Source organism: Arachis duranensis, chromosome 3 (assembly GCF_000817695.3).
Source record: "Arachis duranensis cultivar V14167 chromosome 3, aradu.V14167.gnm2.J7QH, whole genome shotgun sequence".
Taxonomy (NCBI): Eukaryota; Viridiplantae; Streptophyta; class Magnoliopsida; order Fabales; family Fabaceae; genus Arachis; species Arachis duranensis.
In genome coordinates, this window is record NC_029774.3 from 4,852,228 (window position 1) to 4,878,174 (window position 25,947).

The following is a 25,947-nucleotide window of genomic DNA, read 5'->3' on the forward strand; positions in this document are numbered from 1 at the left end:
TACACGTATCAGAAAAATACTAACCATGAAATATCCGTTGGAGCTATTGTTAACCTATTACCATTGTAGTAATAATAAAATCTGGCTACCATTAGCACCAATGATCTCATAAAATTCATTTATGTAAGATCATTACTAAGCAATTGAATAAGGAGAAGAAAAAATAGTTGAGGCTACTACGTGAATAAAAGGGATTGCCTTAAAACAACTTAATTGCCATTAATAATAAGGGGTTGCCAGATAACCTAGAAGGGGCTTCAATTTGAGGGGTGATTTAGTCATTTTATGGACAGATGAGTTGGGGTATCATATATCAATTATCAGCAAAAATGTGATGCTTTAAATATAAGAAACAAGTCAGTAGCCAATGGAAACTTCCCATGTTACAAATACTAATAATTCCAAATCAGAAAAATGATGATCATGCAAGAAGGGTCCATAAACAGTTCCTTTGTAAGAGTCAGCATGAAACATTTATGTCAGCCTTGTTCAAATTTCATTATCCATCAAACAACAACTAAGTAAAACAAACAACAAAGCTCACTGCAAATAAAGCAAATAAACAAAGAGAACAGAATCTCTCTTCCTCTTTTTCCTTTCCAATGTGAAATTCCTCAGAGGGAAACCAAAAGCACAAGAAGGTTTATTTTCTTCTTGTGCTTGAAACCCACAAAGTAAAGGAAAGGAAAACTGGTTTTTAATCCAAAATCCCAGTTTGAGTTTGAATATGGTTCAAAGAAGGGTTCTCAGTAAGCTTGGGATTCAAGCTGATCAGGTCATATCTGAGAAGAGCTTATCTTCTCCTCAACACCAAGATGATAAGAGCAGAAAGAGTGACATCAATAAGAAAAGCAAAAACTCAAGGTCAATTAAGCTTTTGGATTTTGAGGCTCCAACTCCAAGGAAGAGCTTATATCAACCAGGGAACCAACGGCCTCTTTGTGCTCCAACTGCAGCATCATCATCACTGCAAAAGCATAATAAGCCTTTGGTGAGAATAGATGGCTCTCCCAATTACATGAAGCCCACAAGCAGTTCTGTTGCAAGAAAGGAGAGTTTCCTGGTGAGTCTTCAAAACACTCCAACTGAAAAGAATTTGCCACAAAAATGTTCAAGAGCTAGCTCTATTTCTTGTAAAAGACAAGAAAAGCCTTTGACTCGATCATCTAATTTGAATTTGGCAAGATCATTGACAAAGACTACTACTTTCAAATCCACCGCAGCGATTTTGCATGCAGATATGAATCCACCAGTGAGAGCTACTTGTTCTTCAACTTTGAAAGACTCTAGGTTCCCTGCATACCTCATGCTGAATCATGGGGCAAATAATGAATATGAGGGAACTTCAGTCACAAAAGTTTGCCCCTACAAATATTGCTCTCTCAATGGTCATTATCACACTCCTTTGTCTTCATTTAAGAGCTTTGTCCCAGCAAAGAGGCGTATTCTGAAAACCCAGAAGAGTATGAAGCTGGAAAGTCTGATCCCTCAAAGATTGAAGATGCAATGTCAGACAGACAGCAGTGATATTGAGCAGAATGTCCTGGATGGAAAACATGCACATAATGAAGCTGATAAACGTAACCCAATAACGACTCCCTTGGCACAAAAAAGCGCGATGGATTTCTTTACTGAAATATATGTTAAAATAAAGGAAGGAGCTGGTGACAGAGAAAACATTTACTCTGCGGAAGACCTTGAAGATCAAGATGACATGAAGTCTGTGATTGAAGAAGATGGCATCAAGTGTGTTATTCAAACTATAAATCATGATCTTCCCAAGTGTGAGATCAATCTTGAAGATGATTTCAAAGATTGGTTTACTGCTGCTGCAATTGAAGCAGATAACAAAGGGAGCTCTCCCCAAGAAACAAATGCCGTACACGCAGATGAAAACCACTCAACTATCTGGTTTGGTGAAGAAATATATATGGGAAGCTATACCAGTGAAGTTAGCTATGATGGTGAACACATGCATAACATTGAAGTTGATGGTTGTCATTCCCAGGATACTGATAATGTTGAATTGGATGGTTCTAGTTCCCAGGATACCGATATACAGTGGAAGGAGGAGGAGCAGTTTTTTTCATTCGGCCATGGAGAAAAATTTGATTCTTCTATCTTCACAAAGGAGGAAAGTGACTCAAACTTTGAGTCCTTATCAGAGCGCTCACGTGATGTTTCTGTGATGTGGTTAGATGAAATACTTGGCAACCATCATACGGATATTCTGGTAGAAGGAACACTCAGAGAAGCCAGTGACGAAAAGAACACCTATTTTGAAGCAAAATCTCATGGCTCTAATTCTGTTTTGGAAGGCACATGCGAAAGCATGGAACTTGAGACTCAAGAAAATGATTACCTGTCCAATGGCATAAGTTATGATCAACTTCCTCCAACAGATGATGAAGCATTTCAGCACCTCACAGATGTAGAAGAAACAGTGAATGAAAACTCTATGAACAAAAATTTAAAGGCTGAGGAGAGCTTTGAAGATAGCAACATAAGGCTAGAGAATAATGTCGAAGGAATTAGCGAAGACAACCAAATTCACCCATTTGAGGTGCCAGAAGAAATCAATATTGTTGGTCAGGACCACGAACTATTGGAGGAAGATCAAGGTAACACAAGTAAGTTCCAGTGCACAAGCTGTATAGGTGGTGAAGATCTTAACACAAGCAAGGAAACAAAGCACAAGAGAATAGAGAAAGATGATGAGCAGCTGAGAAAGATTAAACCGCGAAAACCAAATTTCCTCACCTTGGTTCCTGAACCAGAGCCAGAAAAGGTTAATCTGAAGCATCAAATTATGGATGACAGAAAAGATGCTGAGGAATGGATGCTTGATTTTGCACTCAGACAAGCTGTCACACAACTTGCTCCAGCTAGGAAGAGGAAAGTGGCTTTGCTTGTTGAAGCTTATGAAAAAGTAACGTCACTACCTAAATGTGAAAGCCACAATTCACCGTTTGCTCATGCAAGACCTATTCAAGCTTGTAGCTGATGTGTGTTGCTGAGGTAAACCAAATAGGCCTTTTTTATTCGGTATCATCTTTCAACAACACATGATTTCACAATTTAAAACCTTATTCACCAACTACAAGCTAATAATTACATTGGGTATGCTTTTGAAGTTAAACAACTTGAAGTTCGATCTTGCATTCTTAAGCAGAGGAGTAAGACAACCAGGAAAAGAAATGATCAGGAGTAATCTGCAGCATTATTATTACGGTGAAGAACTCGGTTATGAAACTTGGAGACAATTCAAATTGGCAGGTTACGAGAATGAGGCATGGCTCTTACATGGAGAGTGAAACAAAAATACTGGAATTTGTGGTTCCTACTAAGCTGCATGGAATTGGTTCACAAAAATTGTTCAATGTTGTTGAGTGTTTGCTTTCCCAAGCTGTGTTCGAAGCACTGTTTATTTTTGTTTTTTATGTTATCTGATAAATAATGGGCACTTATGCTCCTGCATCCTGAGCTGTTGATTTCACAATGTTTGTATCATTAAGAAGTATAACTAATTTATATGCTTTATATATTTTATTTTTATTTTATCTTTGTCATCATCAAATACAAATTGGATTAGCTAATGGTCGTGTGTAACAAATGAATACAAGAAAAGGATAAAGTCTTTTGAGGTCTTGTAGCCAATAAAGAAACCATCATGAGTGCAATAAATTATAGCAGCACCTAGGTTTCGATAGTACCTGATTAATTAATTGATCTGAATAGGCTTACTATCAATATAAAATCAAAAAAAGAAGAGAGAACAAGGAGGAGTCATATATGACTTCATGTAAGCATCATGATTGAATTCACTGGTTTGGGAACTAAATTGCCTGTATTTATTTTATGCGAAACATATAATAAATTTTACAATCATGCACATGGAAGATATCACAATAACCTCATATCATCTAAGCTAAACAGCTTTAAACACCAGGTAGAACACCTTCTATTTTGGCTCAGGTAAATGAATGTCCATGGTAGGTGTATCATGAATCAGAGATTCAAGTTGTTGGTGATAATTTCTCAAATGAGAAACATGTGAAGTTTGGCAGGGGCTAACCTTCACATCTTTGCTCTGTTCTAAAGCTTCTTTTGCTTTGATGTCTTCATGAAAGAATCTAAGGGCATCTGCTGTTGACACAGAATGCACAGATTCATGCATCCCATGAAGTTCATTACGTTTTTCTAGCTTTTCAACCAGCTTCTCTTTTAACTCATCTGGAAGATGCGCAAATGCACTTTACAGTGTCCAAATAAGCAAAAGAAATATTTTAAAAAATAAATTAACGGGGAAGAAACATTATTGAACTCAGTTTTACACATAATATAAATCATCTCATTCTGAAAGAACAGAATGCATACCTCGTAACACCTCTTACAGCACCCCAGCTATAACCAGCAAGGACTGATTGTTTAAAACCAATATTGAACCCCTCCTGAGATGAAGCTTCCTTTCCTGCTATAAGACCTTCCCGATACCCGATCTATTAAAAATAAGCCAGAGAATGAAAAAGGGCAGCTGATCACTTTATAGAGTTAAGAAAATAGGAACAAAATAAGCAGAGTTTACTCAAGTTGTCAAAATACCGTGTGGAATTCATCATGCCTCCTTTGCCACTCTCTGTCCAAATCTGATGATTTATCCAACTTGTCATCAGAATCACCCCAAAAATCATCATCATCACATTCTAAAAGCATAATAGATAATTAGTACAAAGCACCAGCACCATGAGTTTATGCACAAACAAAATAACTTCTATGCCATAGAAAACAGATAAACCAATATCAATACTTTATATGATATCGACACTTCTATTGAAAAAAGCCATTGCCTATCTGACAATAATAATATCCTTCACTCATTACCATGATTGAGATGTGGAAGTTAGGATAATACAACGCACTGGCTAAACAAGAAATTCATACGAAATCATAGAATGGCATGAGTCATGGAGTGAAGTCAAGTCTAAACCAAACCATTTTTTGCATTTAGTAATAGAGTTTCCATGTCAACTCATCCACACTAAACCTTACCATGTAACTTATTTTCTTGATCATGAGCACTAGTTGATTTTAGTTCTGATTTTGAAAGTTCTAAGCTTTCAGCATAAAGTTCTTCAGCAAATTTACCCTCCATCTGCAAATAGAGAACAAAAAATAAAAAAGTAAATAAATAATTAGATAAAGTTAACACCAGAATATGATGGTTCTCCATTATATATATCAAATCACCAAACAACCCTTAACATTAGAATTTTTTTTCCAATTCAGTATATAATAAATATTAAGGAAATTAACCACTCCTAAAACTTAATCATGACAGGAACCATCAGCTACAACTCAAAACAAAGACCAAAAAAATAGTCCTGCTTTAGAACCATAATTTTGATGGCAAAAATTTTTTATTGGGATGTCCAAGGAAGAAAATCAAGCAAACATTATAATGTCACTGCGTCAGAAAATTGAAAAAGAAAAAGCTCTGTATGAGCTTATCAAAAGAAAAAAAGAGAAGAGAAATCAGAAGCTCCTTACTTGAAACCCTTGAATGATTGGAAAATTGAATTGATGAATTAAGCAAAAGCAGTAATAATTAGAACAAACTCGATGAACGGGAGCTGCCACAAACAGAGCTGCAGCCACGAGCTGACAAAGTGACGAAGGCGACGCTGATGGCTACACTATTGGGCCAGTTTGGGTTTATCATTTGGGCCTCTGTTTTATCATTTGGGACAATTTGGGCTTATCTGTTTTATCTGACCAATTGGACCAAAGCTCAACAAAGCCCAGCAGAGAAGCCTCTTACTCAACGATTTCAAGAAGCTACTTCCTCAACGATTGGTTGGTTTAAAATGTGTTTTATTAATTTATTTTTTTATTTATTTATGTTCTTGTTAATATGTAAACAGAAATTTATGTGAAATTAATTAATATAATAAATGTTTAATCTTATAATTAATAGTTTCGAGTTTAGATTATATGAACAAAAAATAACATGATCTAAACCAAGTGCATTTTAATTAGTTCGGATACTAGGTTTCAAATCTATATCACCAGAGTGTGCCATCTGCCATGTAACTTTGATTTGGTTCGGTTTTTGAGAGAAATATCATCGGATCCGATCGTCTAATTAAATTACGGTTCGGTTTAGTTCGGTTTTTTATTGAGACTGTCCAAATCAAACCAATCAAAATTGGTGATTGGTTTGGTTTGGTTCGATTTTTTTAATCAATTCAAAAAAAATGCTACCATACTATTTCACATAGTCATAACATTGACATTGTCAAACACAAATACACAATAGTTAACAAAGTCTTGATCCAATGAAATTTAACGACAAAAAGAATTCAATTACCACAATTAAAGAAGTTTAAAAGTTCAATAGTTAACACAACTGAAAATAAAAATAAATTTTCATTAAAAAATAGCCAAGTTATGGTGTCTTCTCCAACAAAACAGCTAAACTTTTTTATATTAGATCTAGTAAGTGCAGGCGTGCCCTTAAAATCAAAAGTTTAAATAGGTATTACTGTGAGCTTAATTCAACAATAAACAATTCATGGTACATCAATTTCACTAACTATATAAATTTTAAACAGTAGTTTGAAAAGATAAAAGTTGTTAGGAGGCTCCAAGTTTATACACACTGAATCCCAAACCATGAAATATGAAGCAATCCACAAATTAAACTCATGCTATTTAATCTTATTTCCTGATCAATCTAAAAGCTGTTGCGTGGATTATGCATGAAGACAGAACCATAGCTTACAACTAAATTATCAATGAATGAACATCATTATCCACAATAAATTATCAGCATCACAAGCTTCAAACTTTAACCGCCAATTATCACTAACAGAGCATCATACCAAAAGGGTCATCAAATTTGAGCCAAAAAAAACAAAAGGGTTTTCAAGTTAGAACTTATAACCACATAAAAATCAAAGACTTTTCACCAAATAAAATAAATTACAAGGAAGAACACCGATAGAGATGATTAGGGGTACCAATGACGAAGGAGACTGAAGAATGGAGAGAGAGTGTCCACAAGAGTCGTTGGAGAGTTTCAATGAAGACTCTGAAACAAAATCAAGAGTAGAAACACAACAATAAATAAATAAAAAACAGAACAATACCAACAACCAGCAACAATACCAACAATAAAGTAATTCAACAATATCCAATTTCTCATGACATATACTAAATCATTAGATACACTGACTGAGGTAATCTAATACTTCAAACATGCTTCCATTATCTCATTATTCAAATTTATCTTTTGCCATACTGATTTCAATAACCAGCAACAATACCAACAATAAAATAATTCAACAAGACCAACATTACCTGACAATAAATGACTTGAATCGGTGGCTGGGTGGGGGACTGGGAAACGCTGCTGGGTGGTGGCCAGAAACGCTGCTGGGTGGGGGCGTCACTTGCGTGGTGCTGTGCTGGCCTGTTGGGTCAATGGGTGGTGGGGAATGGTGCTCTGTCCGCTGGGTGGTGCTGTGCAATTGCTGGGTGCGAGCCTGTGAGGGTGGTGCTGGCTGTGGCTGGGGCTTCGTGGTGCACTGGCGGGCGAAAAAGTCCTGGGAGCAGTGGGTGAAAAGGCTTCGGCGTTGGGAGGAAGGCTTCGAGGTGGTGGGAGCTTGGGAGGAACGGCCTCTCGCTGCCGGCCTCCAGACTCAAGAACGTGATTGTAGAAGAGAGCGCTAGGTTTCGATTGGGGGTGGGGTTGGTTTTTTTAGGGTTTTTACTTTACCGGTTCGGTTCGGTTCGGTTGAAGTTTTCATGGTCAGAATCAAAAACCGAAGCGAACCGAAGAAAAAACATCAAAACATGTTTTTTTTTTTCGGTTATCGGTTTGTTCGATTTTTTAATTTTTCGATTCGATTGATCGATTTAGTTCGGTTCGGATCGGTTTTGAACACTCCTAGCTAGGAGCAGCAACTTTTGTAATTGTAATCATTAAATAATCATCAATAATGATTTAAATAGTGTGAGATTGGTGTGAGATTTTATCCAATGACTCACTTTTTTTCATTGGTTTCATGCTAGTTAGAATTTAATAAAGTTGTTGATTTCTTATACTTTTCTTAAAATATATATATTAAAAATAAATTAAATAATATATATAATATAATAACTAATTTGATAGTTCATTTTTTTCATTTGTATAAATAAATAAAATATTAAATTAAAGTTTGTAAATAAAAAGATAGTGTGGCAGCTAATTTTTATGTGAGTTTTATCAAGTTAAGCATAGTTAATCAAATTTTTAACGATAATAAAAAAATATATAAAAAAAGAAAGGCCATGCAAAGCAGCAAGGAAAAGTGGGAAAGTAACAAGAAACAAACCAGTAAGCAACTACCATTCAAAGGAGGAGATTGGGCATACTATACGGAAACACTGAATACCTTACCTCACTCCAAAGTTATCCGTCGCTATCACCATTTCACTTTCAGTTTTTACTTTTTAGTGGGACAGAGATTCTTATCAGGTGCGACGCATCCCCACAGTAATCTAACATTCTTAACTCTTAACCTTCACGTTACCGTCACAAGCTTCGTATATATATAAACTCCAAATTCGCATGCATTGCTTCTTCACTTCCTCGCACTTTATTTTCAGTATGGAACTCTTTCTCTTCTCTCTCTTCTCTCTCCTCTTTTTGTTTCTCTCTCCGATATCGTCGGAGGAGGACGGTGGTGCTGACGACGCCTTAATCCGCCAGGTGGTTGGTGACGGCGACGGCGACGGCGACGCGCATTTGTTGGGAGCGGAGCATCACTTCGCCGCCTTCAAGCGGAGATTCGGGAAGGTGTATTCTACGCTGGAGGAGCACGATTACAGGTTCGCGGTGTTCAAGGCTAATATGCACCGCGCGAGAAGACACCAGAGGATGGACCCTTCGGCCGTTCATGGCGTCACGCGGTTCTCTGACATGACGGAATCTGAGTTCAGGAAGAACGTTTTGGGGCTGAGAGGGGTTAGGTTGCCATCTGATGCAAACAAAGCTCCTATTCTGCCAACCGCAGATCTTCCCTCCGATTTTGATTGGAGAGATCATGGAGCTGTTACCCCTGTCAAAAATCAGGTTCCTTCTTTTCTGTTATTATCTTCTTTTGGACATTAAATTGGTTTCATTATATATTTAGATATTGATTTAGTTGTTAGATTGATGGTAAATTGGTAATATATTATGTAACATAGGATTGCTGTGAGAAAAAGTCTATACTTGATACCTTCGCTTATATTGAAATGTTAATTGTTGTTGTTGTTGTTGCGGGGGTTTAGGGTTCTTGTGGATCGTGTTGGAGTTTCAGCGCAACTGGGGCACTGGAAGGTGCTCATTATCTAGCTACCGGGGAACTTGTTAGTCTCAGTGAACAGCAGCTAGTTGATTGCGATCATGAGGTTTGTGGTTTAAGACGCAATTGTTATCGTTATGTGGATACTAATTGGTTAATTTCTAAAGAGGTTTAACTTTTATGAATATCCACTTAAATGAATGGTTATGGTAGTTTAGGTAACATTTAGATTTAGCATATACTGATGATCACTTACAAAGTCATGAGATATTACAGAATAATATTTAAATGAATTGGATGCTTAGATTAGTAATTGATACCGAGTTTCATATATATTTTTTATCTACAGCAGCTTTTTATTGCATAGCTTGACTAAACTTGGATATACTCCTCCGTGCAGTGCGACCCAGATCAACCAGGTTCTTGTGACAAAGGGTGCAATGGTGGATTGATGAACAGCGCTTTTGAATACATCCTTAAATCCGGTGGGATCATGAGAGAGGAAGACTATCCTTATAAGGGTAGTGATCGTGGAACCTGCAAATTCAACAAGACAATGATAGCAGCATCAGTAGCAAACTTCAGTGTAGTTTCACTTGATGAAGACCAGATTGCTGCCAATCTTGTCAAAAATGGCCCTCTTGCAGGTGATTACTACTTACTACTAGTTACAATTTTCTTTGAACAACTTTTGTTTGACAGTGGTTAACAGTGGCTAACATGTTGCAACTCTATGCTGAACTATGCAGTGGCTATAAATGCTGTATTTATGCAGACATATATTGGAGGGGTTTCATGCCCGTACATATGCTCAAAGAGGTTGGATCATGGGGTGTTACTGGTGGGATATGGCTCTGGAGGCTATTCTCTGATTCGGATGAAGGAGAAACCATATTGGATCATCAAGAATTCATGGGGAGAAAATTGGGGAGAAAATGGATACTACAAGATTTGCCGTGGACGGAATATCTGTGGGGTGGACTCCTTGGTTTCAACTGTGGCAGCTGTTCATACCACTGCTCATTAGGATGTTAACCTTGTCATTTGTCTGTACATAAGCTCTGGTCTTTATTTGCTGTTTCTTTGTTTCAGCCTTAGGACATGCATCATTGCCCGCATTTTAAAGTGGTGCTAGAAGTGCTATTTACTTTTTAAGATGTGCAATCTGATAAACAGTTTCTGGAAAACTCTTTCATGAACAATTAATTGGATACTTATTTTCTTTTGTAATGACAAATTGCAAATTAACAACGGGGTTTTGTGCTTCACTTGGTGTTTGAATTAAACAAAATGATCAAAATTGTTTTCTTCAATCAAATTCGGAACATTTTAAAGAGCAATCACTATCTAGTAGTTGCTCCATTTGCTCATTTTAGTTGAACAAATTAACTTATAAACTCGGATCTAAGTCTAACCAAGCGAACATAATATCTTGCGAACCATATATATTTTGCGAACAGATGAGTGATTTGAAAGTGAAGATCTTAGTCATTAACCCTGGCCACTCCCTTTGATTCAATTTTCTAAACACATTATAAAGCCCCCTCATATTTAATGGTAGATCTATGTTAAAAGTAAAATGCAAATTATACATTTATAATGTTAATGATGATTGTATATTGACTGTACCATTGAGATTACCGCCCCGGGGATGTTTTACTGATTGTAAAGTTTACGAAGCTCGTTCATCACGCCAAGCAAAATGTTAAATACAAGTGCACTTGGGAACCCAACAGTAATAGATCCTTGATTCTAATAAATCATTTGCCACATGCTTCAAATAAGATGTCAACATAAGGCTACTTGTTTTGGGGACAAAAAAATGAAATAGACATCAATATGTCATGATAAAATTATTATTACAGCCACGCCTGCCTAGCTCATCAACGTTGCTCCCCCTAATGGGGACAATTTATTCCCCTCACTCACTGGCATAAATAAGATACGAAATGGTGTTTGAATGAAAAAAGCTACCAGGATTTCCACCATATACAATGCCGCATTTACCAGTCACTGACTATAGTCACAGCAAATGAAAGAATCAATACAGGTCCAAAGCAATATTACTCCCACGTTCATATATATGATTTTAAAGCATCACTCCTCCTCTTCATCTAGCAATGCAAACGAGAAGGGGTGGAACTTGTATCCATCACCCTCATAGAATTTGTTTTGGAACTCCACCCAATGAAGCCTTAGAGCATGTAAAAAGGCACTCAGGGTTTCCATGACGAGTAATACTCCGACAGTAGCAAATACGAAGACAACGATACCCACTATCAGGATAATCACATTATTGTACCTGTAACATCAGAGAGCAATTGCCAGTCATTGTCAACATCAGTATCATCACTCCAAGTCTCCAACCCAAAGTAATCATCTCATTACACACCAATAAGAAATAAAAATTCATAAACTACATACCCCCATGCCAGAACTAGGACTTTCTCATAGAATACACTTGATAACTCTGAATGGGCAAGACTGGACACAAAGGAGGAAAACATTAGTTAATGCATCACTATAGTTTCATATACGTATATATAAATATATCTAAAGAAGATGCATAAATAGTAAATGCATCATACAAAGTTCCAACCATATAGCTTGTAGAAGTGAGCATTATTAATAGAACAAAAGCCTAAGTTACTAGTCATAAAAACAGCTATATGTTATGCTAGAGCACATTGGATAGTGTATGATTGTTAAGAGAAATCTTATATGATGGAGAGATACCTAAGGGCCCATAGACGAAGGTAAGAAGCTGTGTTAGAGACTGCTCCAAGTACAAACTCTATGGTGTGTATAAGTTGATGCACAAAGACTTCACTGAACTCAAACTCTTCATGACCATGAGAATCATGATTTGACTCCACTTGCAAGCTCTCCTCTGTGGTTTGAAGTGCTGTATATGATTCATCCCCATGCCTCTGAAGTAACAAAACTATTTGAGTCAGAACAAAGGTAAAAGTTCGATGTGTAAAAAGAGAAGAGGCCTTATTCAAAAATCAGCATACAGCTTGGTGTTGAATCTTCAAAATAAATGGTTTTGGGAGCAGCATCCAGGGCACAGCAACAAGAGCCAGAAGCAAAAGCGTCATCTGGCAGGAATGGAACAAAGAATATAAGTGTTGTTCATAGACAAAGACAGGGTTTTCAAGAGAACAAGGGTTTGGAAGCTAAACAACCTGCAAATATTTCTGACCAACAAAGAGTTGGTTTTCACCCAAATCATCTGCTGGACTCAGGAACATGTAGATCATTATATGGTATAAATCAGCCTGAGAACCAGTGCACCACTTCACAATAATAAGCAGGGAGAGATAGCCAAATAAAGCGTTGAGAAATATCATCTGGGGAATAAATTGGAACCTGAGAGTAAAATGGTGAAATAACAAAATTATATTCACTTTAAATTAATGAGCAAGTTCATGAGATAGAAAGATATTTATTAATCTGATTGCATATGCAAAGAATTGTTGAATAGTTTATAGGAATTATATGTTAAAGAATACCATACGACTACCCAAAACAAATGTTCACATTCAAATATATATTAACATACCAGACATTTACATTGTTCCGAAAGAATAGGGCATTGCAATAGCTCATAATAATTCCAAGATTCATTTGAGCGACCCCAAGAAGAATTGACATTTTCATTTTCAATGAGTTTAGGAATGGTAATTCACTTCTGGTACCATGCCATACAGGATCCACACCAAATGGGTAAGTGTGGCGCACTTTTACCAGGCCTGATGTCGTAGCATCACTGCATAAAGAATAGGGAAAAGATAAGAACATAAAAGATGGTGAGTAAATTCCTAAAAGAAAAATGCACAATGTTAAACATTGTGCACCAAAGATTTTAATTACCTGCAAGAAAGGTCATGGCATGCATAAGCAGAGGGACCAAAGAGTTCAAATGGGACAGAAAAGAACTCATTATAGATCAAACCAGTGTAGATTGAGAAGAGTGCCATCAACATAATAACATATCGACCTCCAAAAGTCATTTCGGTGATATCATCAAGCTTCTGTAAACCCAGACATTTCATGTGAGAATACTCATGAACAAATAAATTGAAATCTATTTATACTAATGGAACAAAAACAATGCACATCATCAAGCAAAGTTCATGGAAAATGGTAATGTCTGTCTGAAATGTTCTTAGTGTACATTAAATTTTAATGACTTTCCATCATCTATTAAACTGCAAAAATGAAATTGCTGAAAGTTGCTAATAAAGAAAAACTTTGCAACCAAAAGAACCAGCATTTGAATACACCTCGTTTAGAGAGGGTGAGGCCTGCCTCCTCCACTAACAAAGAATGTCAGCTCAATTTTTCAAAAAATAACTGGAATGATATTTAGACAAGCTAGATAGCCAAATGTTTCATTAATGCCCTAGCAATACTAGCCCTGTACAATATGAACATAGATTACTAACAAGGCCAAAACATGTTTCTGCATTCAGCCATATAAGCTCACCATGCATAGCATAAGACAGGTAATCAGACATTTTACATAACGATGGAGAAAATATGTTTAACTATTCTTTCAGAAAAATATGAATTTTTGTGCCATTTTTTCAAAGGAAAAAGTTTCAGGTAAACTAAAAGACTACCTGGCTAGAAAGTTTCTTCTCCCTGATTATGAAATAAAGGGCTGCAAGTAGCAAACATATTCCATGACCCCAATCACCAAACATTACGGCAAAAAGAAATGGAAATGTAACTATAGTATACACAGTGGGATTCGCTTCCTGATACTTAGCAACCCTGCAATAGCACAAAATTCAATGCGCAAAGTATTGAGATATTGCAAAATCCACCAACTCCATTATTGTTTTGAACATTCAATATCAAGTTTGATCAGTTTGTTTTGAAACTATAGAACTTCAAAAATAAAATGTATTGAATTTTAACTTCTGCATTTGAACTGTTTAGATAATATCAACTTTAAACATTCACATTCTAATAATAAATCTAATCTGATCCAGGTGTCACTATGTCTATTAGAATTAATAGACTGAGGCTTGCTACTCTTTGACTATTTCAGTATTCTTCTGATGTATTTAATACAACCTAGTACGTCAATGCTATAGTTTTCAGGAGAACTGCAGGACAAATACTGATTAGAAGAAGAAGAATAGAAGTAACAGAATGAGGCTTGCTACTGAGAAGAAGAAAAAGGAAGTTTAAACTCATTATAGTGATAGTGCATAGATCCTATATTATCACCCTTAGGAGAAAAAGGAAGTTTAAACTCATTCATGTATCGCCAATGAGCCTTGGCTCTAATGGCATTTCTTCCCCTCCCCACCTCAAAGGTCTAGGGTTCAAACCCTAGAGAATGCAATTGAGGAAAATGTGATAAAATGTGTGAGGAGTGTGTGGGTGTGTTGTGTACCTAGGATTGGGGGTTGTCCAATCCACCGACCAAAAAAAAAATAAAAATAAAAAAAAACTCATTCATGTATCATAACTTCCAACTATAAATGTCATTTTGTTTGTATATTGATACTCTACAGAACATGCATACTACAAACCTATGATGATCATGCAATAAATATGTTTCACTTATTTTTATATGCTATCTATCCCTCCACGCTCACAGGGATAACCGAACTAATGGATAATAATGGGAAGCAAAAAATTAGAGTGATGCTCACCCATATGAATCAATGATTCCTTGAAATGAAGACGTAACCTTGTTTGTGCGAAAGTATGTAGGTGGCATCTCCCTAGTTTGCAAAACTTGGAAAATAGTACCAACTTGAGAGTTAGAATCAATTGCTGCCCGCTCTAATGCATCTTGAATCTGAAAAACCACACCAGCATATTCCATAAATCAATTTTAGTAACCCACTAACCCTAAAGAAAATATTAACTCTGGGTAGACCAAATGAGATCCATGATGGAATCACAATAACAATTTACCTGCTTTGTTGCAAAAATAGGACTCCACCCTTCAGCCACAAGACATTTTTTCGTCACATCAAGGCTCAGCATGTTCAAGGTATGGTAAACAGATTTTTCCTTCCTCACCTTCATGAGTTGAGAAAAATATAATCAACAGAAAGTAATCAGTAACACCAATAGAAGAAAATACTTTTTGAATAATTGGAAGATGAACACTGGCACTCAACCAAATACTTATAAAGAAAGCTTTTCCAGACAGTTATAAAAATTCATTTTTATTATGTTGCATAACACAGAACATGGTTAAGTTCAATATTTAACATACCAAAAGGTTCCATTGCTCAAATTGGGCACCAATAGTCTGTAGCAAACTTCCCCGGTGCAGCGATCCAGCATCTATAGTAGTCTTCAATTCTGAAAGTCTTCCTGAAACCTGCAGGTAGGTTTGTTAAAACTTGTTCAGGCATAGAGCAAAGAAATTGCAACGTAGCTAATAAGCTGTACAATCAGATGACTGGCTTCTTTATCATCGAAAAAAACTAGAAAACAGCTGAGATAGGATAACGTCCGTCTGCTGGCAACTGTATGGATTAATTTCATTCTTGACTAGGTTTTTCTCCTCCTTTTTTTAATTTGAATGAATAAGAATAGAGTCAGAGCAATGGACTATGGACACCTGGTTAACTGATCTGCTGACACACAAATTGAAAATTCCAAATAACATGCTTATGTTAAAGTTGTGGTTTATATCACCAACCAATGCAATTACAAGTAAAGCACTCAACATAAGCATGTTTCTGGAAGACACCTTTGCGGGAAAATTTCTCAACTACGTTACAGTAATTACACAGATACAGACTTAAATACTCTGACTGATCCTTACAGAAAACATCTTGAACCAATCATTTTCTTGGATATTCAGGGGACACAAAAAGGCTACTGTTCACTACTACAAGAATATATTTTCATGTAATTTAAGCAACCAAAAACCAGCAGCAATCTGATGTCAAGGAATACTGCTAGATAACATCTCCCACTCCACCAATTAGGTAAAGACAGGCCAATCCAACCATTTCAGAGCAATCAATTTAAATTCACAAAAGCAAACCTCTTTAATCATTTGAGCTTGTTTTCCAAGTTCCTCAGCGAAAGGGTAACGATCAGCACCAAAGGCATCACATATTTTCAGAATCTTGGCTTTTGCTTTTTCACCAGCATAGAAGACAACAAAAACATTTTTCTCAGTCTGCAGGTCAAAGTAGGTAAGTCACTATAAGATTATATTCCAATGAGCACAAAGCATATTTATGAACGATCCCTCAGCTATGAACAAAAAAGGTAACATACACATAGTTTCATGGATTTTATGTAAAGGGAAAAACATAAGCAAGACCTTTTCTCCAGAAACAGGATCTATGACAGGATCCTCAACAACAGCCTGCCTCAGAAACACATTGCCTCTAGTAGCACGAAATAAAATTCTCTCAAATGCCTGGGACTTCTCCCTGGGAACAAGGCCAGCTAAAAACCCCAACTTAACTGGCTTCCCTGAATCACCCAGCAATTCCTTTGCACAAAAAAACAGAGGAGCAATAACCAATCCATTAGAAAAATGTTATTGTTGACATTAAATGAGAAAATAAGTTATATAAGAGCAGGTGAGAAATCTACTTGGTCCTGCAACAAAGGTGTTTCCATGGATTCCCCACTCAACTGGTGTGATTCATATTCTCTCTGTTGCTCTATGGCGCGGCTCTGAGCTGACTGGAAAAACTCACCAGCCTGAAAAGGGGAATAAATATTTACTGATTGATCTGGGATCAAGATTGATCATCTAAATATAAAGAATACAAGAAAAATGAGAAGCTAATGCATTTTTCATATCTGGAAATAAGCAAATATATGTAACATCAAACAGCCCAGCAATCAGAAAAAGTATTAAAAATGTTTATTGATCAAAATGAGATTTGAAATTGCTTCAATCAATACATACAAATGCAGACTGTACCACATCAAATTATAATTATTTTGCAGATCTTAATGTTTTTCTATTTAACCTGCAGTAGCAAAAGCCTTGAAACATTATCAATTGTTTTTCCTTCCATCAAGCATATCCTACATTCATAATACTACACAGCAACTGCTTATATGTTATCTTCAGTAAATCAATTGAACAAAATGTTAAAATATCCTAAGTCATGAAGCAAGTCAATTTGCAAATATTTGGTTTTGCTTAACTTTAACACGGATCAGCTTTCTTGTTAAATGCTCTCTCTGCCGCAATTTTGATTATAAGCTTTTCAAAAAACAAGAATTAGACAATCCAAACATGTTCGATAGGTAAATCTGAAACTTTCATATATTCTAGTTTAACATTGATTTAAGATACCGATCCAATGCTATACTTTCATTTTCCCAAAAATTAAGGAACCAAATAATTTACTTCAGTTATTTTCACTAACTATGCATCTTAAAAGAGTATATAATGGTTGTTACAGGCCACTAAAATGCACAAGCAGGCTATATGTATGAGGAAGAAGATAACTAACATAGTTCCCTAGATTATGCAATGTGAATGTAAGACACAAAATAGTCTCCTTAAGAAGAAACAAAAAGGCACCTTCTGCAGCACGAGCTTATACTCCACAAGTTCATTGTAAGTGCGTTGCAACTTTTCACCATTTGCATTCATCTCAGTTAACTCTACTTCAATGTCTGTAAGTTTGACCTATTACAAGACATGGCAAGTGTTAACTTATTAAAAAATAAAAAATATAGAAAGGGGAAAACAACTTTATAAACAAAACATATTCACGTACATCAAGATCATCGATGTTCAGATCAACATGTCCTAAGGAATTTTTTGGAGAAACACCAGCCTTCAACATTTGCTCCTTGAAGAAACGCAACTTACGAGCCATCTCTCCACATCTTTTTATCTTGATAAGCACAAATAGTTATCCCGACAAATCCCAAAACATATAATCAATACTTCGATCCTTTGCTTGATAATCAAAACAATACGATAAAACTTTCAACATAAAGTCACAGCAGCACTTAATGAATGGTTGGCTTGGGTCAGGTGATTGCTAATTCATGTCCAAAGGGTTTTGTAGAGAAGCCAAATGGCAATGAAGAGAATGCCAGTTCAATAGGCCATAATTAACAACATCTTTTTAAACAACTATTGGGATTAACAATTTCTCCTTTATTATTTTTTCTTTTTTCATCAACATTCACCACAAACAAAGCGTTTTCAGGAAGCAGTGGCTTAAGAAAGCAGCAAACAAACACACCTGAGTCGCATAAGTCCGCTGAAAAGGGCTCTTCTCTGCATTGAGCTGAAAGAAAAGATTCAAAAGAACACATTATGCTTCAATTTAGAGAAACATAAAAACACGATTACTTAATTCACTGCTATCTACGATAGCAAATTTTACCCTAACTATTCTGCACAATCCTTTTAACTTGATCACACACACACACACAAACTGTTCAACCTTTATGTAAAAACTATGATCAATACCTACATTCCAGTTGCTAACGAATTCTGAAGTAAAAAATTTTATTCAAAAAGACTATGTTCGCCACTTAATTAGCTATAATTAAAGAAGCCTAGCAGGATACTGAAATCAAGTAATCTACCGAGTCTCACGAAAACGACAGAATCAGTTAAAAGGAATCAAGTGAGAGATAAGCGAATTGAGCACGATGAGAGTGAAGCAGAAGTCATTCTCAAACAGGAACTACAGCTTCCTCAGATCAACAAGCACGCGCAAATTATCTTTCAAATAACAATCGAAAACGAAGGAAAAACCTAATTATCAAAAGCTAGTAAACGAAAAGGCGATCAAAGAGAGAATTGAAGTGAGGAAGGGTTTATGAAAGAGAGAGAGAGAGTACGGACATCTTTGAACTGAAGGAGGCCAAGGTCGCCGAGGTAGGAGACAGTGCGATGAGCGGATTCGATGGGAATGATGAGCTGAACAAGCTGCATCGGCTCCGAGCGGAACAGATCCATCGGAGGGCAACAACCACCGCCACTCGCCACCTCTCCCATTCTTCACCCTGCGACTGCGAAGCTTCAAGAAAAACCGATCTCAGTCACGCAATTATTGTTGTGACCCTCTTAGGACTCAGAGAGAGATTTTCACCTTCTTTCTACCTCTAACCCCTTCTCTCTCTATAATCAGCTAAGCTTCTTCCTACACGTTCCTTTCCTGGTTAAAACTTGTGATTGATTGATTGTGTAATTTTCTCCCCTTTTTTTTAAAAAAAAAATATATTTGTGTTAAACTGGACCAACAAAATTGTATAAATAAGTACGTAAAAAAGTGTATGATAATAATTGATATTAAAAGGTTGTGTCTATAACATCAATGAACTAACATTAAATTATCACTTAATCAATTTGATTGTATTAAAATAATCAAAATCTTCAGTAACACTAAAAATAAACTAATGTATTTTTATGGTGTTGCAATATTTTTATTATAAATATGAATTTATTTATTTGTATTATTTATTAAATTATTGAATGTGAATTTAGTATCATTATATGTTTCCATATAGGTAGTTGATTTCTAATATTTATATAGCATGATTGTAATTTTTTTTATATGAAATAGAGTATGTATGTTTTACTATTTTTATAAATCATAGATTTTAAAAATTTTGAACTAAATATAAAGGTTTAATCGAAAACAAACAATTGTAATTGAGTTATATCAAAATTTTTGTTAAAAATCTATCGACCAATATCAATAAATTAGGTATGACTTAATTATAAATGTTCTTAAAAATAAAAGATGAATTTTTAAAGAAAAAATAAAAATTTTGAACTAAATATAAAGGTTTAATCGAAAACAAACAATTGTAATTGAGTTATATCAAAATTTTTGTTAAAAATCTATCGACCAATATCAATAAATTAGGTATGACTTAATTATAAATGTTCTTAAAAATAAAAGATGAATTTTTAAAGAAAAAATAGGGACCAACATAATAATTTTACCTATAAAAAGAATTAAAAATATAATTTTGAAAGGAGATGGAAATTAACTTTTAAAATTCTCTCATCACATGAAAGACATCACAATCCAGAGCCCTGTTCATGGCACATGTCTACCATCTAAACCGCTGAATTTTTAATTAAACTCTCAAGTCTCGTCCATGCAATCAAAACGGGATTAAGTATTTCGATTTTCGAATATCAGAGGGTCTTGTTGTAACATCCACATTCAGACAACAAATTTGCTAAACCTAGCCTACTTAAACAACTGCTAAGGTAAAAAGCAGCTAAATTCATTTTGGTTTGGTTGACACATGAGCCACTAATTAATAGTCAATTGGGCTTTAATAAGAGAAATATTGCTGTTGCGAAACACTAACGATGGGACCAAAAATTTCTGCGGCTGTCACGGACAACGAAACTGCCTAGGCATTCGCAGTGAGACATTATGAAGTACGAGTATCCATTTGCTATCATTGGAACAACCGAACAACAAAACTCCAAGTAGACATTATTAAGTATGCAGGTCCTCTAATTCTACAAAAACACTGAAATAATGATATTCTTAGCACCAGGGCCATTAATTGTAGCCTTGTAGGTCTGTATCGGACTCACCATTCCACTTACAAGAAACTAATATTACTCAAGTTATATTAGGCCAAAAAAAAAAAAACAGAATGAAATGATTGAAATCCACTAAATACATTTACAGGGTACCAAATAACTAATTAACCGCCAATATAAATAACACCTACCACAGGTGCATGCATGGATAAACATAAAATGAAAAATACTACCAAAAAAAGTGGTTACAATTAATGCAAGATAGTGTGGATTGTGGACATTGGACAATGTGCTTGTGACGACCAAGGTGAACACGTCAACCAGTAGGCCCCCTTAAATATCAAGAAAGGGACCACCGATACTTCTACCTTCATGATCTTTTAACGCTTTCACCATGCATGGTAACGAATCCTTCACTGGCGAGAGTAGCAACTGCATTCTTTAGCTGCATTATCAAGGATTATTAGACCCTATTAGTTCACTTATCGCTAGAGTCTAGAGATAGAACAAGCATAAACACATTTATTTCTGAAGGGCAGGGGGGAAGGGCACACTTACATCAGTAATTTGAACTTCACTGCCAGTGCTCTGTTTTAACTCTTCCAATAGCTGTAGGATATTTGAACTCATAAGAGCGACGTTGCAGAATTGAGACTAATTATATTTATTCTTGATACATATGTCCATAGGCTAAGCAAAAGCAAGCATACCTCCAATAATCGCATGGATGGTCCCCCAATTTGTATCTTCTCCATGATTATGTTGCGGGTTGCTTGTACCATAGCTTCTCGTCTCATTCTTTCACTTGCCGAAACTCCAGTAGTAATAAGATCCATGTCGATAGTTCCTGGAAGGATAAAAGGCATGGCTAGTAAACACATTTGATCTTATTTTATTCTGGGTGGAATTTAGAAGAATCAGGCTTGTCAACGAAGCACAAAATACCAGTAGCGTGATCCGTTGCAGATTGCTGCATTGCAACTTCAAGAAGCCGAAATGCCTCCATTACATCACGCTTTTCAACCTGTATGCATTAGATTATTTAATTATTCGGTATAATTATTCCACCACATCATGAAGAAAGAAAGAAAATAAGAAACAGCGAGGTTAACTAACCCATTCTGCGAAGCGAATCCGGGCCAATGCTTCACTAAGGCGTATCAGACTCTCAAGCTGTCTTGGCGTTGCTGTTATCACCTGTTTAATTGATTGAGAAAACACCATACACAACAGAGAAACATGTAAAGAAATCAGCATCATTCCCTTGACTCTGCATTTGCAGCAAACGTGGTGATTGGGAAATTTACAGGGTATGAACAGTAAAAATCAAATTACAGCAAATAAATAAATAGGCCAATTCTATGGTGCCTATCATTTGATACTTAAATTTTGCCTAACTTGTCTTTTATAGCAAATTTTAAATATTTAAAAATTTTATTCATTTTTATACTTTTAAAATAAATATTAACTATTTTACTTTTTGGCAATGGGACACCAAAATTTTAGGCACAGCATACACCTAAATAAATATACTGAGAATGAAATCATATGAAAGAAGTGTGGGATTTCACCTTTTTGCTACTTCCAGGAAAGTTTCCTCTTCTTCTTATATCCACATAACCTCTAGTCAATTCTTCGGCAACTTCATCAGACAGCTGGGGGTGTATGTGCTTTCGGGCATAGCTCACATAATCAGTCAAGGTAGATATGTCCATCACATCTTGCTCCATGCTCTGTAAGAACAGAGACAGAACATTACAATTAAATAAAATCTCAGAAGTTTGGATCTTAGCCTTGAGCAAGATGATTGCAGGAATCTACTAGACCTCGGGATTCTCGAAGTGTAAGGAAACAATATGTTTGGCAAGTCGCCGGTCAGTCTGTTCATCAGCCTTGTCAAGAATTAAGTAAATTAAATCGAACCTGAAAAAATACATATCAACTCAATATAGCAACCACTCACACTGAATTGGCAGCAACTTATAAACAATTCAATAACATGATTGTTACACCTTTTGTCTTATTTTACATCATCACAAATAATAGAAGCAACGCTAGAGTACTACACGGCTAATACTGTTAAGTTCCGCAGGTATCAAGAATTGCATAAACATGCTGCCAGGCCCATAATCTAGTTAACACGGCATGTGTAAAATCTAACCTGGACAAAAGAGTGGGAGGCAGGTGTATGTTGTCAATGACAGACAAGCGAGGATTATATCGTGACCCACTTGGATTTGCACAAGCCAACACGGAAGTCCTAGCATTGAGAGAAGCAATAATACCAGCCTTCGCTATAGAAACAGTTTGCTGTTCCATCACCTGGAGAGAAACAGATGTAATCGTCGTTTATAATTACAAGTACAGAGATGATGGTCTAGCAGGAACAGTGATACTATTTGCTCTCTTGCCGTACAGTGGAAAGAACAGAGTCATCGCTAATACATAGTTAGCAAATGTATAGACAGAATGTAATCAACCTCATGTAACATGCTCCTTGCATTGTCAGACATTTTGTCAAATTCATCTATACAGCAAATACCTCGGTCACTCAAAACTAGGGCACCACTTTCAAGAACCTGAAGAATAAACAGAAATTACGTTCCAGTAATTTTAATGTACTTAAAATAGAAAAGATGATGCATTCATGACCCTTACAGTTTCCCCTGTTTCAGGGTCCTTGGTCACGTAAGCAGTCAATCCAACTGCAGAACTCCCTCTTCCACTAGTGTAAATGCCACGAGGAGATAGTTTGTGAATGTATTGAAGAAGCTGAGACTTGCTAGTACCAGGATCACCAACAAGAAGAATATTGATATCACCACGGAAGCTAGCACCAGATGCCAACTTCAAAGCATTGCCACCAAAAAGCTGTAACGAAATATAGAGTTATAGACTAGTATCCCCCCAAAAAACCAAACAATCAATATAATTTATTGCTAGAAAGATATCTAACCTGACAAAGAAGACCTTTTTTCACATCGTCTAGTTCCCAGATATTTGGTGCCAATGACTTTGTCAATCTTTCATATATATCTGGCTGTTTTGAGAGCTCTTTCAGTTGACCCACCTGTGACTCCAACAAGCATGCATATTAGCAATTAGACAAAGTAATCAGTCCATGGTTTCTGTACTAAATAGGTTAAAACTGTACCCTTTCTTCATCAAAGTGAACCTCTTCTGGATTTCTGCCCTCGCTATTGTCAATGTCCATAGCATCGTCTACCAGCATCCTTGACTTATCAGTCTTCTTTATGTGAAGACAATCAATATACGTCTACAACATTAAGGGAGCATAGCAAAAGTATGAATTAGAACAGACCAAAATATAAGGGTAGAGCACCAAGGAGAGTTAAGAAATGAGAGTGTAATGCATACCTTGAACAATGATTTCACAGTTCGCTGAGTTGCTCCAATTCTGACACTCATAGCTCTATATATACCAGTCACCTAATGAATAAGAAAACATCTTATGATTAAACAACATATCAACACTTTACTTGTCAAGTATATTATACCATGGTCTCACCTCAACTCTATCTCCAGGCTTTCCAGCATCTACCAGCTTGTCATGCATTAGCAAGCTCACTGTGTGAGGAGTTCCACCTTCAGGTATCTCATCAGGTGTCTCCTGGAGCCTCACAATTTGCTTATCAGTAAACCTGATTTTAGAACAAGTAACTGTTAATTGCAGTTTCATTATTACAGGGATCTATAATTTAAGTTCACAATTAGCATGCAGAAGAGCTAGGCAATCCTCTTTATAAGAATATCTTCAGATGCTCCATAAGCTAAAGGCTCAGAAATATGGGACAAACTTTAGCTCACTGGAGAACAACAACCAATTCAGAAGTTTAACTCATATGAGGCTGTGACCAGTTATTTGACTACCTTTTACTTTGCCAAAATTTTCAGTTCTACCACTGATACTGTACTAAAGAAAATACCAAAAGGAACTGAGCAGTTTTCAAACATAGGATATCAATAAAATAAAAAAGATATAATGAAAGAGAGAAAGTTTGCTTCACATTCGAGAAGATTTACCCCAATAGTCCAATCCCAAATAACCAACTTACGGTCACTTCCTTTCAAAAGTAAGGAGCAGGTTTCATTACCTGCATCGGTTGTGAAGCAGTGTCATGGAGTTCCTGGATTGACACTCTTCTCTCAAGCATATAGTTGGCTCGGTTATACGTCCTAAAAATCCCAACAGTCAACAAAACAGTACAATTGCAAAATCGACACTGGTGACTCCCCAACAGGTATTAAGCATAAAACTTCTCATGGAACTTACCTCTCTCTACAGCAACAGGGTCGGTGCAGTTCCCACACACAAGACACCTAAATATAGCTTCCCTAATTTCCGGTATGATTGAGCTACACCGTATAATCAGTAAAATTCCTTAATCTGACACGGATTTTTCAGTAGCAATGAGCAAAGACATTCAAAACTCACCAGTAGGATTCAAATTCCTCATTGTAGTGGAGGATTTGAGATTGAAAATCCGAGTCTGAATGTGCTTCTCGAACATAGGCTTAATCCTGCTAACCATATTCATAAGAACCAAGTCAAAGATCGCAAGAACCTCGAGAGGGTACCTAACCATCTTGGTGTACAAATCAGGGTCATGTTCGAACACATCATGCGCATCAACATCAAGGGAATCTCCCTCCACTTCAATCACCTGTATATCAGAAATGAGGAATTGAAGAACAGCAGCTAATAATAGTCACTAACTTACTAACCGGATAAATAACCGTTAAGTACTGAATTAACGGTTCTAACAAATAAATTTGGTAGTTGTAACAAACCTGTTTGATAAGCTTCTCGTACTTCCCTTCGGTATGCAAGTGCTGCAACATGTCATCATCATTCTGTGACGAAGAAGCTTCTCGAAAGTCCCTCAGGAACCTCTGAATCGCGTCGTTAACGTCCTCAACGCTGATGTTCGTGCCCCAAACGAAGGTAGGCCTGGCGTCATCCATGTCGAAGCCATCACCGCCTTCAGAAGACGCCGGAATGTCATCGGTGGAGGTCGGAGTAACCGGAGGACGGCCGGCGCCTCCGGATCTCTGCCGGGAACGAGACGGAGTAGGAGTGGCATCAGCAGCGGCGGC

General features: G+C 36.4%; 5 protein-coding genes across 7 annotated transcripts; 2 read left to right on the forward strand and 3 right to left on the reverse strand.

Annotated features, from left to right (window-relative positions):
- Positions 1–225: 225 nt before the first annotated feature.
- LOC107476638 (uncharacterized) lies at positions 226–3,499 on the forward strand. 2 transcript variants are annotated; one of them, XM_052259286.1, is made up of 2 exons: positions 226–3,018; positions 3,173–3,499. In XM_052259286.1, exon 1 carries the CDS (start codon positions 728–730, stop codon positions 3,002–3,004), a length of 2,277 nt encoding a protein of 758 aa, XP_052115246.1. In that variant the 5' UTR covers positions 226–727; the 3' UTR covers positions 3,005–3,018; positions 3,173–3,499. The 2 variants fall into 2 exon arrangements, with proteins under 2 accessions (XP_052115246.1, XP_015951973.1); XM_016096487.3 differs by having other exon boundaries at positions 227–3,018; positions 3,135–3,499.
- Positions 3,500–3,828: 329 nt separating this feature from the next.
- Positions 3,829–7,744, reverse strand: LOC107476642 (uncharacterized). 2 transcript variants are annotated; one of them, XM_021137415.2, is made up of 6 exons: positions 7,360–7,744; positions 7,020–7,088; positions 5,050–5,152; positions 4,603–4,703; positions 4,378–4,499; positions 3,829–4,253 (listed from the first exon to the last, which is right to left on the reverse strand). In XM_021137415.2, the coding sequence occupies exons 3-6, from the start codon at positions 5,150–5,152 to the stop codon at positions 3,962–3,964; spliced, it is 618 nt and encodes a 205-aa protein (XP_020993074.1). In that variant the 5' UTR covers positions 7,020–7,088; positions 7,360–7,744; the 3' UTR covers positions 3,829–3,961. The 2 variants fall into 2 exon arrangements, with proteins under 2 accessions (XP_020993074.1, XP_015951978.1); XM_016096492.3 differs by lacking the exons at positions 7,020–7,088; positions 7,360–7,744 and adding an exon at positions 5,548–5,717.
- Positions 7,745–8,647: 903 nt separating this feature from the next.
- On the forward strand, positions 8,648–10,597 carry LOC107476641 (cysteine protease RD19A). The gene is made up of 4 exons (XM_016096489.3): positions 8,648–9,115; positions 9,316–9,435; positions 9,730–9,976; positions 10,079–10,597. Exons 1-4 carry the CDS (start codon positions 8,651–8,653, stop codon positions 10,354–10,356), a joined length of 1,110 nt encoding a protein of 369 aa, XP_015951975.3. The 5' UTR covers positions 8,648–8,650; the 3' UTR covers positions 10,357–10,597.
- A 453-nt stretch (positions 10,598–11,050) lies between these two features.
- Positions 11,051–19,477, reverse strand: LOC107476637 (V-type proton ATPase subunit a3). The gene is made up of 18 exons (XM_016096486.3): positions 19,162–19,477; positions 18,551–18,595; positions 18,074–18,193; positions 17,875–17,982; positions 16,926–17,036; positions 16,648–16,821; positions 16,363–16,500; positions 15,580–15,687; positions 15,273–15,380; positions 15,005–15,153; positions 13,958–14,111; positions 13,206–13,366; positions 12,895–13,101; positions 12,518–12,701; positions 12,347–12,430; positions 12,066–12,259; positions 11,754–11,813; positions 11,051–11,631 (listed from the first exon to the last, which is right to left on the reverse strand). Exons 1-18 carry the CDS (start codon positions 19,312–19,314, stop codon positions 11,427–11,429), a joined length of 2,463 nt encoding a protein of 820 aa, XP_015951972.1. The 5' UTR covers positions 19,315–19,477; the 3' UTR covers positions 11,051–11,426.
- A 1,278-nt stretch (positions 19,478–20,755) lies between these two features.
- Positions 20,756–25,941, reverse strand: LOC107477032 (DNA replication licensing factor MCM4). Its single transcript, XM_021137416.2, is given in 17 exon segments — positions 20,756–21,274; positions 21,388–21,438; positions 21,540–21,676; positions 21,775–21,853; positions 21,946–22,026; positions 22,401–22,562; positions 22,656–22,752; positions 22,991–23,151; positions 23,310–23,408; positions 23,488–23,700; positions 23,786–23,899; positions 23,984–24,106; positions 24,208–24,279; positions 24,359–24,491; positions 24,945–25,026; positions 25,124–25,514; positions 25,642–25,941. Coding segments are annotated over 17 exon segments (2,244 nt in total). The 5' UTR covers positions 25,816–25,941; the 3' UTR covers positions 20,756–21,199.
- Positions 25,942–25,947: the final 6 nt, after the last annotated feature.

Coding starts and splice junctions, on each gene's coding strand:
- LOC107476637 (XM_016096486.3), bottom strand. CDS start 19,314: ATGGGAGAGGTGGCGAGTGGCGGTGGTTGTTGCCCTCCGATGGATCTG. Junction 15,381..15,579: donor TTGAGCAATGGAACCTTTTG/GTATGTTAAATA, acceptor CAACTCATGAAG/GTGAGGAAGGAAAAATCTGT. Junction 13,102..13,205: donor TGCCATGACCTTTCTTGCAG/GTAATTAAAATC, acceptor TTCTTTATGCAG/TGATGCTACGACATCAGGCC.
- LOC107476638 (XM_052259286.1), top strand. CDS start 728: ATGGTTCAAAGAAGGGTTCTCAGTAAGCTTGGGATTCAAGCTGATCAG.
- LOC107476641 (XM_016096489.3), top strand. CDS start 8,651: ATGGAACTCTTTCTCTTCTCTCTCTTCTCTCTCCTCTTTTTGTTTCTC. Junction 9,436..9,729: donor TAGTTGATTGCGATCATGAG/GTTTGTGGTTTA, acceptor TCCTCCGTGCAG/TGCGACCCAGATCAACCAGG. Junction 9,977..10,078: donor CAAAAATGGCCCTCTTGCAG/GTGATTACTACT, acceptor TGAACTATGCAG/TGGCTATAAATGCTGTATTT.
- LOC107476642 (XM_021137415.2), bottom strand. CDS start 5,152: ATGGAGGGTAAATTTGCTGAAGAACTTTATGCTGAAAGCTTAGAACTT. Junction 4,500..4,602: donor GGCATGATGAATTCCACACG/GTATTTTGACAA, acceptor TATTTTTAATAG/ATCGGGTATCGGGAAGGTCT. Junction 4,254..4,377: donor GCTGTAAGAGGTGTTACGAG/GTATGCATTCTG, acceptor GACACTGTAAAG/TGCATTTGCGCATCTTCCAG.